At 48.4% G+C, this 19,302-nt stretch overlaps 1 protein-coding gene across 1 annotated transcript in view; it reads right to left on the bottom strand.

The window, feature by feature from the left end:
- Positions 1 to 19,302, bottom strand: part of LOC119395915 (thromboxane-A synthase) — a 162,599-nt gene that overhangs the window by 8,903 nt on the left and 134,394 nt on the right. Inside the window, exons 4-11 of the mRNA XM_049416815.1 lie at positions 17,871 to 17,923; positions 16,637 to 16,733; positions 15,090 to 15,215; positions 13,601 to 13,835; positions 9,514 to 9,653; positions 8,807 to 8,939; positions 8,153 to 8,243; positions 6,757 to 6,865 (exon numbers count right to left, since the gene is read on the bottom strand). Of these exons, the coding sequence (XP_049272772.1) occupies positions 6,757 to 6,865; positions 8,153 to 8,243; positions 8,807 to 8,939; positions 9,514 to 9,653; positions 13,601 to 13,835; positions 15,090 to 15,215; positions 16,637 to 16,733; positions 17,871 to 17,923 (984 nt within the window). The remainder of the gene's footprint in view (positions 1 to 6,756; positions 6,866 to 8,152; positions 8,244 to 8,806; positions 8,940 to 9,513; positions 9,654 to 13,600; positions 13,836 to 15,089; positions 15,216 to 16,636; positions 16,734 to 17,870; positions 17,924 to 19,302) is intronic.

Raw genomic sequence — 19,302 nt, 5'->3', positions numbered from 1 at the left:
CGACCCCGCTATGCCTGAGGAGGCCAAAATCAACCACATCTTGAAGGGCATCGAGGACGGCGCCTTCCAGCTGCTGCTCGCGCGGAATCCCACCACAGTCGCTGCGCTAGTTTCACTCTGTCAGAGTTTCGACGAATTGCGCAGGCAGCGCGCGATCGCCCGTCAGGCCCTCCCGACCCCCGACACGCTCTCCAGCTTGCAGCTAGCTGTCCCTCCGGCCGCTCAGCCGACTCTCCAGCCCACGATCAAAGACTTCATCCGTGAAGAAATCGCACGCCAGCTGTCCTTACTGCCGCTCACTCACGAGCCGGCGCATCCTCTGGCTCCGGGCATTCAACAAGCCATTCGGACGCAAGTTGCTGAGGCTCTCCCACCCATGTTCCAACAACCGCCCGTCACTGCGCCGCTTACCTACGCCGCCGTTGCTGCTCGGCCCCTTCAACAGCCTATGCCCTCTGCTCCACCTCGACCACTGATGCCGTCCCATGCCTTGGCGACCACCGCGTATCACCAATCTATGCCTTACGCTCCACCTCGGCCACTTACGCCGCCCCGTGTCTTGCCAACATCCGCGTATGCTTCGTCGCTGCCCATCCCAACCCCCTCGGCTCCGTCTTTCCGCCGCTCCGACGCGTGGCGAACCCCGGACAATCGGCCAATCTGTTTCTCCTGTGGCCTCGCCGGCCACGTCGCTCGCCATTGTCGCCTGGTTCCTCCAACATTCGACGCCGTGGGCATGCCAGTTGCGTCGTCGTCCAGGTCGCCCCCAAACTACGCCCCTCCTCACTTCGACGCCGACGGCAGGCCCGTCGCGTCGTCGTCCCGGTCGCCACCGGAGTATGCCCGTGATCAACGACCCAACGACACCCACCGGTCACCGTCCCCTCGACGACGCTCCCTGTCACCTATGCGTCGCCGACCTGCTGCGCAAGAGGGAAACTGATCGCTGCAGTTCCGGAGGCAAGAACTGCATGCGAAGCGAACTGCCCAAGGCCCCCGTCTTTTTCGCCGCAAAACGTTATCGACGTCAATGTTGAAGGGACCACGGTCCAAGCGCTAATTGATACCGGGGCCGCCGTTTCCGTAATGTGCGAGAGCCTCTGCCGCCAGTTAAAAAAAGTGACCACGTCGCTCTCAGGACTCATGCTCCGCACTGCGAACTCGCAGTTCATAGCACCTACAGCCGTGTGCACCGCGCGCGTTAATATTCAAGGAGAACTTTACGTCATTGAGTTTTTCGTGCTGCCGTCCTGCTCTCACGACGTTATCCTCGGCTGGGACTTCCTTTCACGTCATCGCGCCATCATAGATTGCGCCCGAGCAGAAGTCGCCCTTACGCCGCTGCAATCTTCTGTTTCGGGGCCTACCATATCTGACGCATGTAAACTTGTCATTGCTGCCGACGCTGACGTAGCCCCAAACACGTCCACCCTTGTCGCCTTGACTTGTCCGGCCGCTCCTGACGGCGCTGTCCTGTTCGCCCCGTCAGAACTGTTTCTCCGCCGCCACGACCTACGACTGCCGTTTGCCGTACTCACCGTCGAATCCGGCGCTACCATCATGCCGATTGCCAACTTGCGCACCTCGCCCGTTCGTCTACTTCGTGGGGAATGTTTGGGAAGCATACATGCCGTTGACCTGCTTCGCTTTCTGGAGTTCGCTGAAGCCCCACTTCACCACCAGCTGAATGCCATGACAGCCCCTGCTGCGGCACCTCCGAAGTCAGACATTTTTCACCCTTCTGTGTCCCCGGATCTATCATTGGACCATCGACGCGAACTATTGGCCCTTCTAGAAGAGTTCCGCTCATCCTTCGACTGCGGTCAGCCATCTCTGGGTCGCACAACGAGCGTCACGCACCACATCGACACCGGTGGCCATGCTCCTTTACGCCAACGACCATATCGCGTTTCGGCGGAAGAGCGCCGTGTTATCAATGAACAAGTCGATGATATGCTCACGCGCGGAGTCATTCAGCCATCTGAGAGCCCCTGGTCGTCCCCTGTCGTGCTTGTGCGCAAAAAGGATGGCTCTATCAGATTCTGCGTCGACTACCGCCGCCTGAATAAGATAACTCGGAAGGATGTATACCCGTTGCCACGCATCGACGATGCCCTCGATTGCTTGCAAGGAGCAGAATATTTCTCGTCCTTGGATTTACGATCGGGCTATTGGCAAGTTCCACTGGCTGACCCTGACCGCCCGAAGACTGCGTTCGTTACTCCCGATGGGCTTTATGAGTTCAAGGTGATGCCCTTCGGACTCTGCAACGCCCCAGCTACCTTCGAACGAATGATGGATAACATCCTTCGTGGCCACAAGTGGAATACCTGCCTGTGCTACCTTGACGACATTGGACAGATTTAGTTGAGCGTCCGCAACAACGTACGGACGCAGCCTGCCATAGGAAATGGCTGGCAGGCTGCGTCCGTACGTTGTTGCGGACGCCGAACTACGCCGAACTAAATCTGTCTATTGTTGTATTTTCCCGCGATTTTCCGACTCATCTTGTTCGTCTTCGCGCTATTCTCACGTGCCTCGCCTCTGCTGGCCTTCAACTTAACATCAAGAAGTGCCCTTTTGCTGCGCGCCAACTCACCATACTAGGTCACGTCGTCTGCAAGGAAGGCGTTCTTCCGGATCCCGCTAAACTTCGTGCCGTGGCCGAGTACCCCAATCCCAATTCCATCAAGACGCTCCGAAGCTTTATTGGGCTGTGCTCATATTTTCGTCGATTTGTGCGCGACTTCGCTTCTATCATCGCACCTCTTACCAACCTACTGACAGCTCTAACGGCCTGTCGGCTTGGTCACCAGAGTGCGATGAAGCTTTCATGACGCTACGGCGCTTATTAACGTCACCTCCGATACTCCGTCACTTTGACCCTAATGCGCCTACGGAGGTCCATACTGACGCCAGCGGTGTCGGTCTTGGTGCTGTACTGGCTCAACGGAAACCAGGATACGACGAGTACGTTGTTGCTTACGCGAGTCGAACCCTGAAGAAAGCGGAGTGCAACTACTCAGTCACTGAAAAAGAGTGCCTCGCCATAATCTGGGCTTTGACCAAGTTCCGTCCGTACCTTTATGGCCGCCCCTTCGAAGTAGTCACGGACCATCACGCGCTCTGCTGGCTCTCATCTCTGAAAGATCCTTCAGGCCGCCTCGGTCGTTGGGCGCTTCGGCTGCAGGAATACGACATTCGTGTTGTGTACAGATCCGGCCGCAAGCACTCGGACGCTGATGCGCTATCCCGCTCACCGTTACCGTCTGACACAGCTTCGCCGTCAGCTGTCTTGACGCCCCTTGACTTCGCAGACATGCCGTCGGAGCAACGCAAGGATGCGTGGATCTCCGAACTCGTCGACTTTCTGACTGGTTCATTGGTTCATCCAGCGTCAAGAACTCTCCGTCGTCAAGCCACGCATTTCGCACTCCGCGACGGCCTCCTCTATCGGCGTAATTACGCACCTGACGGTCGGAGGTGGTTGCTAGTGATCCCGCGCCACATGCGCACAGAGTCTGCACTGCTTTTCACAACGACCTGCAAAGCGCTCACGCTGGCGCTCTGAAGACTTACAACCGCTTGCGTCAGCGATACTACTGGCGCGGCATGTACACGTTCGTGCGCAAGTACGTACGTGCTTGTACTGCTTGTCAGCAGCGTAAAGCTCCACCTCAACGCCCAGCCGGTCCACTTCAGCCTCTACCTTGTCCGGGACGTCCATTCGACCGCGTCGGCATCGACTTATATGGCCCGCTTCCCCCGACTTCCTCTGGGAATCGGTGGATCATTGTTGGCGTGGACCACCTCACCCGTTACGCAGAGACTGCAGCACTTCCAACGGCTACCGCAAGAGAGGTTGCGTTTTTTATCTTACGCAACTTTGTCCTTCGCCACGGTGCTCCCCGTGAACTTTTGAGCGACATAGGGCGTGTTTTCCTGTCTGACGCTATTCAGGCCTTGCTCGTCCAGTGCAACATCGTTCATCGAATGACCACCGCATATCATCCGCAGACGAATGGCCTCACGGAACGATTTAATCGCACACTCGGTGATATGTTGACAATGTACACGGCATCAGACCAGACCAACTGGGACACCGTCCTGCCGTTCGTCACGTACGCGTACAACACCGCAACGCACGCGACCACCCGTTTCTCACCTTTCTTTCTTTTATACGGACGCGACCCGTCCTGCACGCTGGACACTATGCTTCCCTATACGCCTGACTCGTCTGAATATACTGCGATTTCTGACGTTGCCAGATACGCCGAAGATTGCAGACAATTAGCCCGTTCGCTGACCACCGAGGACCAAGGCCACCAGAAGCTACGGCACGACACCGACCGACCTCTCTCTACTTTCACGACTGGTGACCTCGTTTGGCTCTGGATCCCATCGAGCACTCCTGGCCTTTCCTCGAAATTACGTGCCCGATATCAGGGGCCCTACCGCATTCTTTCTCGCACGTCTCCTGTCAATTATGAGGTTGAGCCTCTGACAGCATCCCACGATTTACGTCGTCGTGGTCGGGAAGTCGTCCATGTCAGCCGCCTGAAGCCCTATTACGACCCCGCTATACTGACAACGCCTTAGGTCGCCAGGATGGCTCCGCTATTCACCAGGGGCCAATGTAGTGAAGAGTACGTGACGACGACGAAGAGCGTGAAGAGCGAAGAAAGCAAGCCACAGTGCGAGCGACAGCCACGCGCCCCGAGCTTGCGCTTGCCTGGATCTTGGCCCTCGACGTTCCACGGCGTTCTCGCAGTTTGTGCGTGAATAAATCACGTGACAATATATACACACACACACACACACACACACACATATATATATATATATATATATATATATATATATATATATATATATATATATATATATATATATATATATATATATATATATATATATATATATATATATAGAAAATTTCTGAAGCAAGACCGGGGATTCGGACCTGCGCCCCTCGCTCCACGGCGCGCCGGGTAAGACAATTCTGCCACGCGTCATATGTCCACCAGCAAACTAACGGCGAGCTATTCATAGACACCATTAACGCTGGCCGCAGATTTTCATATTAAACAACCTAGAAGGGAATCTGGCGCCAGTATCTATGGGGGTTCCTTGAGCGGCGCTTCAGCCACCATGGGAATGATGGAAACTACAGCCTTCGGATTTGCTTCGGGTGGATTTCGCTCTTGCGATTCGCGACGCTTGTTTACCAAGCATTAAACAAAATGTTATCAAGTTATTCTCCATCAAAATTTTCTTGATTCTTCCGTGCGTATAACTTACTGCAGAAAGTTTGCGTGACCGTGAGACAGATGTGAAGCCTGAACGAATTTAACCACCAGGGTATGCATTGCGCTGGAATTGTATGCCAGATTTCGCATTACCAAATATTGAATTATGTTTTTAGAAAACTTCAAATCAAACACGCGTATTTTTCTCTCGAAAGTACTGATCGTCTATTTGTAGAAATAAAAATACTGGATCGAGTGAGAAACACTTAACGTGTCATCTAGCTGCTGCGACGCCAGGTGCGTCTGCCCCAACGCACCTCTTGTTCCCCTGTAAAGCCGAGTCAGAGGAGCGTGACGATTCGCCTACTTCACTTCGCCGTCGTTTTGCAACCGATATGAACGAGCCTTGGCAAGACGCGCTTACCCGAAAAACGTAAACTCTATCCAGTTTCCTGCACCGGCATGGGACGCTACACCTTTGCGGAGCGGTGCATGAATGACGCTTTGCTAAAAATGTCAGATAAAAGCTGTAAAGCCGCAACGTCGCCGGAAACCAAGATACCTAGCGGTCTTCAACCACTTTCAACAACAAAAGGCACCGCTTGAGAGCTTTGCACCGCGCCCCACTACCCAAGCCATAGATTACGGTGAACATTACTGCGGCAGGATACAGTTGCTGCGCGAGGAACGAGACTGAAATTGTATAAAAAGACCTGTAGACTGTCCGCTAGCTAACGCAATCCAATCCGAAGCCTGTACTTCCCTTCATTCGAATGGTCGTTGAACGAGCGCAGCGCCAGATTCCCCTCTAGGTTTGTAGCGTGAAACTGTATGCCGTTGGCGGTACGCAGAGCTCGGAGGTGCTTCAGCGTGTACACTAAATGGCGCTAAGGGCGAGCTTTGAAGGTCGTCGCCCCGCTAGCGTTTCGCAGGAGTAAGGATGCGCGCGTCCAGCGTTTCTAGTAACGTTTCACGTCTCCGACCTTTACCCTACAGGGCGTGGTCGCCGCGCTGGCGCGCTTATCTCATAAGGGGGAGGTTTGTACGTCTTGCACTTTAACCGCAAAGTTTGCGTTGAAGCTATAGGCCGCACGAAGGTCACTTCGCTCGCTGCAGCGGGCGCGTTTGCGAAAGGAGTGAGCTGCTAGCTAGAAGAGCCAAAGTGGGAGCTAGTTGGTTGTGTGTAGTCGACATTTGAAATGCGCTGCTCAAACACAAAGAAGTAACAACTGTGACAGTTGTTAATTCGCGCTCGTCCTGTGTGTATCCTTTTCGTACGTCATTCGTGCTTGACCAGCGCGCTGCAAGTTTCGAGCTGCTTGCCGTTCTTCGTGTGACATTCGCTATCGTATTCATTGCTTCGCCATTGCGGCGAGACTTGTGTCTTCCTGTAGTAAGTAATGTATAGTGCTTAGAAGAATGAATAAATGAGTTGAAAGTTTGTGTTAGTACGTATCTCCTCGTCAGAGGATAGTTTTTTCGAGTGTGAACGCAGCTCGACACTTACGTCGGGTCCCACGACTGAGAGCAGCTCTTCCCGCACTTTCTCTTGCACTTCTGGGCGATGTACGAGCATATGCGTCACCAGGGCCATTGCGTTGCTCGTGGTCTCGAACCTGCGACCAACAGGCAAGCGACGGCGTTAAAGTATGGCGCTCGCAAAAAAGAGAGGATGGAAATGAGCAGGTTCAGTTTATGTTTTGTGCACAGGAGTGGTCCGTATCTTGGAGAGTTATGCTCCAACTTTGAAAAGCGTTATTTAGGTTCGTTTTCGTCCTTTCGTCATTTTTCAGGGAACAACGTTTAGGGCGCGCTGCAGAACGCGATTTTTCTATGCCAATTACCGCAAAATGCGAGTGACGTCTAGGGTGTGCACTGATGACGTCGACGCTGCCATTTGCAGCAGAGCTGTTGTGCTCGAGGTTTTCCGTGTCACGTAGAAAGAAAACTATCATCATCATGAACCCGCACGTGCTCTTTTCCTCTTCTTCATCTTCATCCTCTTCTGGTTTGCTCCCAGAATACGTGAGCTGATTTGTCTGGTGTGGGATGCAATACCTCTGATCGGCGAGAGAACGAGTAGAGAGAGAGAGATATAGGAAGAGACAGAGAGAGAGAGAGAGAGAGAAATATAGAGAAAAAAAGGAAAGAAATTGAGAAAAACATAGAAGATAGAGAGAAAGAGATAGAAAGGAAGACAGAAATTCTTGAAGAAAAAAATTTCTTCGCGAGTTGACAGAAACAGATTCGAACCGACGATCCGAAGCCGAGCGTCGTAACCACTCGGCTATCCAGGCACCCAACCAGAGCATAGCATAGCCTTGTATAGTGTAGTATAACAAAGGCCGTGGAAAGGGAAGTGATTATGAGGACGATAGGTGTGAGGCTGAGGAGGAGAAAAAAGAGGAAGGATAAGAGTAGAGCATAGCATAGAGAGAAATAGAGAGAAAGAATGGGAAGGAAGACAGAACGAGAAAGAGAGAGAATAAAAAAATAGAGAGAAAGAAATATAAATGGAGAGAAGGAGATTGAAAGAAAGAGGGAGAGAAAGAGATAAAAAGGAACAGACGCAAAAATATAGAAAAAAAAGAGAGCAAGCATAGCCACATATATATAGCATAGCTTAGCAAGGAGCGAGGGAGAGAGGAAGAGAGGGGAGAGGGTAAAAGCCTAGCCAAGCCAAGACCAGCTAGGTGACCAACAGATCTGCTGTGACCCACCCTTGCACGACTGAGTGCAAGCTGCGCTATTTTTTTTGTATAACCAGCACAGTAAAAGATTACACTTCACCTACAGCTGTTCACCTCGAAGTGTACAGCGCAAGCTGCGAATCGCACAACCGAATGACGCCGACGACACGTGAACACTCTCTACACATTTACCGTTGTGTCGTGGTCACTCACCCTCCGACAAGAACGACGAAAGCGTTCTGCGTGATGTCGTCATCGTCCAATACGGCCTTGTTGAAGACAGAGAGGTCACGTCTGGCCCCTCCTGCACAAACCAGCGAACGGTTCCATAGTTGGCGCGCAAGATGGCAAATATCTGCGCATTATCAGATCATCAAGTAATGTCTACTTATTTAGTACAAGAACAGGTCTTTCAAGTCATATATCTAAGAGATAATCTCAAGTCTGTGTCACAACCGTTTGTCTTCCTGATTGAGCACTTTTCTTTATGATTTGGCAACTTCGCCAGGGACACTTTTAAAAGGGCAGTGAAATGATTCTCAAAGTTTTCGTTTTCAAAGCCCGCTGAGCCGGTATTGTCCTCAGATATTGAAGAAACCCATCTAAGCCTTAATTGTTCGGGAAGTGTGTAAGTGATTTCGAATTTTTCGTCATCCCACAGGATGTGTCGCAATAAAGCTTTCCCCACCCCCCGCCCTCCCAGTGGTTGTATTGGCCTTTTCAACGCAGGAGCAGTTGTAATGGCGGTTTTCAACAGTTTCGCTTGACATCCACTTTAGCAAGGTCCACATGGGAAGTCAAGTTTTTTTTAGTTAGAGTGTCTCATGAACGCGTTTCTGAATATCGGTCGTAGCAGGCGAGCCTCACCTCCGGCCGCCTTGTCCTGTAGTTCCCGGTCATTGTCTTCTGCGGCTGTTAGTTGAGCCGAGGTGACGGTGTCCAGGTCGACTTGCGCATCCTTTGCGTCTATCATCAGCTGCAGCAGATCCTTTTGGCGAAGCTGCTTGAAGCAAAAGGAAAATGTGAATCGCAATTACATATCATGTCACGATATACTGTATAAGGTAGATAGTTGCCGAAAACAACACATGGTGCCATTTAACCGATTATACTAAAAGCGATTGTTCAGTTAAGGCACAGTGCGATACATGGCGATTTTTTTCTTTTTTTTCTTTTGAGACGTTTGGCATGTCTGGGAATGTAGTCAACCTCACATATTTTCGCAATACTCGGTTATTGTTGGCTACTGCATACATTCCATGAGTCGAAGGTGTGTAGTGTCCTGCAAGTGACCTATATGTATACATCAGTGATGTCTGCTGTCGTACGAAGGATCCATTAGCCAGGGATCCTGATGTTTCTGCACACTTTGCCGCTGTTTTCTTTCTGAATAAACGACGAGGACGACGATGCCTTTGTTCCCAGTTTTGTTTTTATGGCACGTGTAATTCTTAAGGACATGATTATAGCTATGAAGCCACAAATGACTATCCTTATTAACATCAACGCATGTTCGTACGCATCATTCTCCGGAAGAGAGATGATGCCTTCCCTCTCTCCCCAACCCTCCGTACCGAGGAGTCCTGTTGGCGTTGCGTGACGATGCGCTTGCACTTCTCTTGCACGTCGATGAAAGGATGGACACCGCCGTTCTGGTATCGGAGCCAGCGGGAATTGATGAATCTCAGGCCCGACTCCCAGGATGGAAACGCACCTGCAAGCAAAAAATGTTTTGTCAGAACTGAGGGCAATTAAGCATATATTATGATGCGAAAATTCGAGAGCGTGACCCATGGACGAGTGCGTCTCTGATCCAGCAAACAGCCGACGAACAACGAGAACATCGTAACGTAGCGAAACGTGCAAAGCGAGCTGCCACATCAAAACAGCATTCGCCAATCAAGTCCGCGACAACGCGAAAGGCAGAGTGAGCGGCTGCGGAGCGAGCACGGTGCGGCAAGCTGCAGCGCACCTCGTTAGAACGAAGTAGCCTGGAAACCATGAATTAGTTTGCTATATCCGATATTCACTGTAACATTAGGGGCAGAAATCGGCACTAGCAAATCGGCAATCAGGCTCACGCGAAAATCCTATATACAAAAATGAATTATTCTATGCTTCAAACCCACAACGAATGAGGTAATCCTTACCTGTTTCCTTGTGACATTTAAAACTAAAGAAACCAAAGCATGAGAAGGTGAAATTACAACAGAGAAAAGGTCATTTCGCAAACCAGGCCTGCATTCACATTCAGTTGAAGAATTATTTCAATGTGAACACATTTTTCACCAAGTTTTAATTTTTCAACCGCATTTTTAAAAACAATGCGATTGTGAACTGTCTTTCAATAATTATTTTGGTTTTTATGCACCCTTTCGAGCTTTGAGCTTCGCGCGAACGAAACATTCGCTCCTTCCAGCCGATATCGCGGCGGCGCTCACGCGTTTGGTATCATTATAAAAGTTATAAATGTCACTGAACTGAAGCGTGGCCAACCAAAGTTCGTGTTTACTTCGCTATAACCAATAATTCGCGATATCAGTGTTCGTTATGACGAGGTTATAATTTATGGAGGTGACGTAGTTTGTGTGCGCTCCTTGTGCCAGGGCTTTTCTGCCACGACTTTACGATGATGGCGAGGTCGCAGAATGAACCAAGTAATGGTCTCGGATGAATAAATGAAACTGTACGTGCGTGCAACGAGCGCGGTGAATTGTGGCGATGAGAACAGTGATTGCTTGTCGATAGCATACGGTGCGCTATCGCTGCTTCACAGCGTGTCAGATATGGTACACCTTGGCAGTGTGTAGGGTAGCTCGGTTGTATATTCTTTCTGGATATTCTTTCATGGATATTCATCAGGGATATTCTTTCTCCTCCTGGACACGTCCAGGTAGTATTAGTCGGAAAATGCGCAACTCAACAACCCGCGTCTTCAGAGCTCACATCTACTTACTTCGTAAATTGCAATATGTGCGCAATAACTAGCCCAATTTGTTTATTCAGTAATACATTTATTACATACATTACGTTACATCAAACTCAGGTTGCGCGCATGGCTACACTATATGCAATGTTGACTTAGTATATGCGGTTCTGTAGTATCCTTAATGTAATTTGGCTTGTTTATTTTCATACGCAGATTTCATTACCTATGTAATAACGATTAGCCATCCGCTGTAATGCAAATGTTTGTTTATTTTTTTTTTATAACTGTGTACCGGTATGGGTGTCGACAGGGAGTGCAAAACGGGCATTTGCCTCCCCCCCCCCTCCCCTACTGCGATGCAACTGGGGTTCGCACACCCAAGACAAAATTTTGCCGACGCCCATGCGCACAGAAGGTCTCACCTTATTATTTTGGCACTGAAAACCCTTTTTTGCACAAAATTCCTATGAAAACGTACTTACAGTACTCGCAATAAATAACGTAATAAATAAGGTGAAACGACAAACTTAAAAAAACATGGCTGATCCCTCCGTCATAGTAATCGGTATAACACGAAAGTGAAACGTGTCTTCACAGAAGTAGTGCTTATTGTGTAGTGATATATGAGAGCTTGTACAATGTCTATTCGTGTTTGGCAGCTATAGCACCATTTGACGTGGATGCACCCATGTTGACAGCATGTCTCTATCGCGACGACTAACGCCCATGATCATGATTAAACCGTTATGGTATAGCTGACGGTGTGAACTGGAGCACTGCACGGGCCGATTTTTCCGGCCCGGGCCCGGCCCGGCCCGAAAACGCTATGCTCCGGCCCGCCCGAGCCCGGCCCGGTGTTCTTAAATGTGGCCCGTACCCGGCCCGGGCCCGAAAGGTTTGGGCCCGGCCCGGCCCGGCCCGACCCGACCCGACCCGTTTCAGCTAGTTATGCCTTGAGCATAAAGGAGGCACTGTCTAACCTTCGGTTATTGTGAAGATACCTGCCACACACAAAATATTTTCTAGAGATTGTTTTGGGAACTTCTGTCAGTGTCACGACTTTCACTGGTACTGTGTATACTTTCGGTTATACGCCCGTAACACTCTTGCGAAATAATTGCAGGGCAATATAAAATATAATTGGAGTCATAGCTGGCTGTTTCATGTACGCACGCAGTGATAACCACGCAATCTTATTTTTGCATTTCAAAGAACGACTACAAAATATACCTCCATAAACTGAAAAAAAAAACATGGCAGACATTTTTAGTTTAAGTTTTACATCAATCACATACGAGCTAGGGCTGTTGAGTAAAAGTAGCAAGTCTGTAAACTTCATCTATTGCACAATGCAATGAAAAAAAAAAAAAACGTGCTCTAGCTGCTTCTGGTAGGAATACACCAGACTGGGCAGCGTTACATAAATTAAAGCTGTCGTGTTGACTCCTCGGCAGGCAACTGCACCCAACGTACAGTACACAACGTTTTCGTGTTCAAAACAAGCACGTTCTTTGTCCCACCCTTTTTCCCCGAGTCACCGCCACCGCAGTGCCATAGATCTGTCAAAGCGAGGCACACCCGTTAGAGAGCGAGCCGCCGTCCTCGCTGTTCCCTGAAGATGGCTGTCTCGTAGTCTTCGTGTGACCGCCTTCGATCTTTGAAAATGTTACGCCTTAAAGCGAGACCGGACTAAGGGCTTCCAAAACAACTGTCTACTAGAGCGCCGAAGTGAACCAGCCGGCGGCCTCTTTAGCGATCCCCGTCGACGTGACGTGTCGGGTGTCCGGAGCGTGATTATAGATACGTATGATACCCGGGCCTAATACGGGCCTGGCTCAGGCCCGAGCCCGACCCGAGCCTGAAGGTCACGGGCCCGAGCCCGGCCCGGGCCCGATCCAACAATCCCTTACCCGGCCCGGCCCGGGCTTTCGGGCCGGCCCGGGCCCGTGCAGTGCTCTAGTGTGAACATATATTTGGACACAGCGAATCGTGAATCCCGCGTAAAGATGATATCAACAAGCTCATAATCAACACTAGTACCCGGTATGCACTTCTTCAAAGCGTCGTCAATTAAGGAGAGAAACGCCATGGTGTGCGCTTTCTAGTAATGGGCAGCCGACGCCTGTGCTCATGCATACATAACACACACTGTGCTTCAGCAACACGGGAGGTAGAGGTTCGTAGCCTGAGCCGCAAACGCGTGCGTCCCGCTGGCCTCTGTCTTGCAGGCGCTGCTCTCGCTCCACCAAGGCACGACATTCGCCCGTCGAAATCGCGTCCTTTCTGCAACGCATATTGCAGCAGTTTTGTTAGTCGGTGCTCTCGCAATTGAAGCAGTCGGCGGCGAAGAAATCCCGTTGGTGCACGTGGAAGCTGCACTACTCCGATGAGCCGACGCACGCTAACACGAAGCCAAAGGCAAAGAACGTAACTGCGTCAAGGGTGGAAAGGGGGAGGGGTAGGGTGAGTGGAGAGGAGGTGTGTGGAGAGGGTATGCGCATGCGCAGTCAGGGTGGTCACGCCGCACAACGCCACCACCACCGGATTGAGCTCCGCTTTAAGATACTTCGCATCTAAAAACACTGCTGCAGTGTGCGGAAATGCAGATATCCTTTAGGACCGATAGTGTCGCTCCGACCGAGAGTATAGTCCCAAAAGACCAGCAACGTCCAGTCGACTTCGGGGAAAGCACGTCAAGGAGGAGCGGGTGCGAATGAGAGCGAAGAACTCACTAAGAATCACGGCAATGAAGGAGAAGGCGCATCCGAACAGCATTCGACAGAAGATGAGAAAGCCGTGACGCGGTTGGTCCTGCAGGTTGTAGTCGATGCCCATGGCGCTCTTGCAGATCACATCCAGGGCGAGGGCAGCGTACATCTCGCCGGCCTCGAACTCCTCTCCGGTCGCTGCCTTGCGGCCCACCTTGGAGACCAGCTTTTCCACGGCTGATATGATGCCCGGAGACATCTGCGAAGTCGGGCGGCACCCTTGAAGAGCACTTTACCTTTAGTCAATGATTGACAAACTTCGTCCAGTTTTCGGCAGGATGCGTGTGTTCGACAAAACAATGGCGAAAAAAAAAAGTATTTCACTCCGCGATGATGGTTCTATCTATCTATCTATCTATCTATCTATCTATCTATCTATCTATCTATCTATCTATCTATCTATCTATCTATCTATCTATCTATCTATCTATCTATCTATCTATCTATCTATCTATCTATCTATCTATCTATCTATCTATCTATCTATCTATCTATCTATCTATCTATCTATCTATCTATCTATCTATCTATCTATCTATCTATCTATCTATCTAACTCCAGCAGAATTCATAAAGACACCGTAATGAAGGAAGGATGCCTTATGACAAGGCCTAAATTCGCTTTCCGTACATTTTTGTGAGGGATACACACGGCGTATTGTTACAGAGAGGAAGTGAAGGAAGGCGAAGGGCTGAAGAGCATGACTGGCGGGCGAGTGTGGTGGTCAGCCATCTTGACTATTTTACCAATTCTTCTTTGTAAATACATATTTTATATACTCAAACAACCCCGTGTCATCGTAAACAACCTCGTATCATTGTAAACGCCGTCAGCGTGTGCAATACCACACGTACAGATTAAAATGTATTAACGTCTTTGGCAAAGCTCTGTCCAGTGCAAACTGCCCAATATTAGTTTCTGCATATGAACTACGAAGAAATGTGTTCTATTTCGGTAAGCCTGTGCTTCTCGTGCTTTTCTTCGTCGTTGTACTTCTCCCTGCACCGACTTGTGCTCTCTCCCTGATGTTTTTGCCCTGGCATGAAAAGTTTCCGCGTGCGCTCACGCTTTCAAGTTCGTTGTATTGTTCTTTTTTCTCTTCACTTCTTTCTTTATTTTCTGTTTTGCTTTATGACGAACAATGACGTGTTCCACCTAGTGCAGTGAACTGTATGTTTAAACATGTGCATTTTTCAGGATCGCGACTGTACAGTCCGACGTGGAAGCTCGTCGAACTGCCGGAACAGTAAATGAGAGTAATATTTTCTAAGGCTTCGAAGCTAAGCGGCCATTAAGAAGTTCTAAATTCCGTACCGCTATGAATGAAAGATATTTCTTGGTTGCACATAAGTGTAATGTTATTTTGATAATTTAAATGAAACGTGCCCACTGCCTTCGGGTAAATTACGCAAAAGTACGCTACTCAGTGAACGTTTCCTGCTCGTGCACAAACCATTTTGAGCTTGCTTGTAGTGAACGAAGGGGTGAGCACGCTGCGCACTTCCTTCCAACGGGTTGAGGTGAGCTGTAGGAGGCCCTTGTTTTGAGGACTCGGAGGTCGCTTAGCCTGAAACAGGAGCTGCGAGAGAGAGGCGGGGGCTCAGAACAGAACATCACAAATTTCCAATACAGTCCTTCTATTGCGATAGCAATTATATGGACACCCTCTGCTGGTTTTTGCCGTCGCCGTCATGTCCCGTATACAGTCTAAATCGATAACATCGCACCGCGCGTCGCATGTTCTACGCGCGAGCGCTGGGGACTAACGCGACTGAAGCAGAGATGAAACGAACCGGCCATCTCCGTCGCACGAAATGCACATGCGATCACACTGACCCGCGTGTGACGGCCTGCCGTCGATGGCTCCTCAAGCAGAGAGTAAATACCCCGCCCCCGGCTTTTGTCGGGCAAAGGGACGTGAAGGGAGGGGGGGGGGGTGTTGCTGCTTCGCTTGAGCAGTAACTGCGAACTAAGAAGGCGTACGCGCCAGTGCTCGCGACCGAGAGCACTGGCGTGTGCGCCTTCTTAACAGACATCAGTAGACGGTTCGCATACCATGTCACGTACTGTGATATCACTGCTTACTTCGCGTTGAGACTACAGACAGCATGAAAACTATGACACAGTGCCATATTCGGTTATGACACAGTTATGACACAGTGTCATATTCGTCCACACTGTTAGGGCGGATGAGGGCAATGACGGTGTTGGTCTTCAAACCTGTATATGCGCTGAAAAAGTTCACCGTCTTGCGCCCGATCGATCAATAAATAAATAAATAAATAAATAAATAAATAAATAAATAAATAAATAAATGAATAAATAAATAAATAAATAAATAAATAAATGAGTAAGTCAATCAATCAATCCACTTTTCCTTTATTATCAAATCGACAATGTATAATCGCGATAGTATTTCAGTGTCATTTTAACGCGAAAGGGAGCCTAGACGAAAATTAGGACAGCGCATGCAAGACACTTCGATGCTTTCGGCGACGCTCTATAGCTTTCAAACTTAAATAATTAGATGAAAGAGTGAATATTTGTAAATTTGAACAGGTAACACGAATTTAAAAATTATACACAATACAAAAGCAGATAGGCTGGCTTAAGCAAATGCGAACGCGATGGAACCGTCATTGTTTTGTAAGATTGCACGAGTACTTCTTAGGCCCATGACTTTTCAAGATTAGCTGGCATGCACTGCATTTAGTATGTACATATATTTAAGATTGTGGCAGAAGGTCAGCAATGCTCCGCACGTATATATATATATATATATATATATATATATATATATATATATATATATATATATATATATATATATATATATTACTTATTTGTTTAGGATATGTAGCACTCACTAAACTATCACTGGAACAGCTGTTTTCTTGCAGCATATGCCTGCAGTTGTATGCGCTTGTTAAGCAACAGCGCATGTGAGGAAGGTTAGCGTTAAAAGTGCGAGAAAAAATCCCTGCGAAGCTGATAACTCACAGCTCGGTCCGTGAAGTCTTGGAAGTCTTTAACCTGAATGTTCCTGAGTAAGTCCAAGTCTGCTACGAGCACCACAGGCCTGTAGCCGTTGAAGTACCTGAAGCGTTGCAGGTATAGGAGAACAAGTTTTAGCTTGTATAACAAACCACTACAAGCGTGGAACACGTAAAAGTGCTGGCTTTGCGGCGCTGCACATCAAATACACGAATAGTTATTATGTTCGTTATAGAAGTACACAACAGAGAGATTGAAAAGAAAAAGATGACGACGTTCACTAGGCAATTTTCCATTTGCCTGGTGAACAGCATCAAGAATACACTGCCTTTTTTAATATTTTTACGTGCCATAACCAAGAAAAGGATTATGAGGTACGACGTAGTCGGGCACGGCGGAATTGTTTGGAACACCTGGGTTTTTTATCGCGCACTAAAATAATGCTGCGCGAAGTATTTATTTATTTATTTATTTATTTATTTATTTATTTATTTATTTATTTATTTATTTATTTATTCCCCGCCACGGTCGTCTAGTGGTTATGGCGCTCGACTGCTGACCCGAAGGTCGCGGGATCGAATGCCGGCCGCGGCGGCTGCATCTTCGATGGATGCGAAAATGTTTGAGGCCTGTGTACTTAGATTTAAGTGCACGTTAAAGAACCCCAGGTGGTCGAAATTTGCAGAAGCCCTCCACTACCGCGTCCCTCATAATCATATCGTGGTTTTGGGACGTTAAACCCCAGATAGTAATATATATATATTTATTATTTCTCTTATTTACTTATCTGTTGGGTTTAGTCGCGTGATGACATCCTGAGTGCATAGCCACGATAATAGACATCATCAAAAAAAAATCCATTGATAGGCCAATCAACCGAATCCCCTTCTCGAAGGCTCGATAAATGTGATCTCGCTTGAAAAGTTTTTTTTTTTCGATGCCCTCCTTCCTATGTCAGAGCACGTGCTAAGCTAATGGTCTATCTGAAGAGTATTTTATGGCTTTGCACTTGTAAAATGTTCCTTTTTATTGTTTCTTTTTTCCTGACTTGCAGTGCAAGTGCGCGATCATCCGGTGTACGTCGCTGTTATCATTTGTTTTATTACCATACGGACAGCATCCGTTCCACATGTGTGTCATTTTAACAGCGACATTTTGTTTGCATGTAGCCAACCGAATGATCATTTACGTGAGCAAAATTGCAAAGCATAGAACAACCCGCCGCAGCGGAAATACGAACCCAACAACATCGCCGTATTTCTCGATCCACTCGCGGTAAGCCTTGGTCGGTGACTGCATGAACAAATAAGCACAGATAACAAGCGCTGTACAAACACAATGGGAAATTTAAAAAAAAGCTAGTATTCAGCGCGTTATTAAATATCAAGCTCGGGAAACGAGTGGTTCGCTCAAAAAATATTGCCACGAGTTAGTTTTTTTCTTATCACACATAGTACTGAAATCATAAAAAAATAACGAACATTCTTTGGTAATTGCTCTAGGTTTGATTAGTTGTCTTCGTTTCTTTTTGTTTTTTTTTATTTTTGCCGACACCGAGTGACTTCTTAAAATAATTTTATTATGAAAGTTTCACCACTTTTCAGGTTGTCACCCACCTAACTATCGTCAATACAATGTTTTGACGCGACGCTACACTAATCGCTGGGGACACGACCTAACGCATGCGCAGAAGCGTAGCCAGAAATTTTTTTTTCGGGGGGGGGGGGGGTGTTCAACCATCCTTTTTTTTGTTCGTGCGAGCGTTTGTATGTGTGCGTGTATATATATACATCCAAATGCGCATGCTGTTCCTGACATCTACAGAAGTGCTGCGCACTTCTCTCCAAGTTGAGTCCCGAGCCTCGTCCCAGCTTACAGGGGTGCGACTACCTTCGTGCGATAGTTACCAGAACATACTGTTTACCACATTTGCGTTCACTTTCAGGCCATCCTATGTGAAGGTAGTCTTTATTATCGAGGCAATAGGTTCTTGTAGTCAAGAGTTCGACGAAAGTTCGTCTGGTCAGGTAACATGATGACGATGAAGATGCGGTCAGTGACCGCATCTTCGTCCTCATTTTCATCATCCTACGCGTTCCTTGATCGGCATTGTAATGTTATCAAGGAACCCGTACAGGTCCCGAAGCGTCTCCGTGTTTTCACGTTGACTTGGTCAGAGACCGCGTCTTCATCCTCAATAGGTTCTTCTTCGTAAAACACTGAGAACTTTGAATAACAGCGAGCTGAGCTAGTTGGTAAGTATTCATTCTAAAAAGACAGGGCGTGCTAACGCGGACACAAGAAAGAACCAACACTTCTTGCGCAAAATTTCTTAGACAATGGACGAAACAGGCACCCGTGTCTGTTTCGTCCGTTGTCTAAGAAATTTTGCGCAAGAAGTGTTGGTCATTGAGTACCAACTAGCTCGAACCCACACCTTCTTAAACAAGAAAGAAGACATGACACCACGTGTGTGGTGTCGTGACTTCTTTCTTGTGTCCGTGTTTGCACGCCCTGTCTTTCTAGAATGAGCATTATGAGCACACTAGCAATATCTCATACCTTTTTTTGTTTGACACCACGTTATGCCCCGTAAGACTTAAATGGATTTATCACAGATAAGATAACGGCACAGAAGCACATTATTACGATCCACAGTGGATTTCCTGGCG

This window comes from Rhipicephalus sanguineus, chromosome 6, assembly GCF_013339695.2.
Source record: "Rhipicephalus sanguineus isolate Rsan-2018 chromosome 6, BIME_Rsan_1.4, whole genome shotgun sequence".
In the NCBI taxonomy this organism is placed as follows: Eukaryota; Metazoa; Arthropoda; class Arachnida; order Ixodida; family Ixodidae; genus Rhipicephalus; species Rhipicephalus sanguineus.
This window is presented reverse-complemented; position numbering and strand designations above follow the sequence as displayed.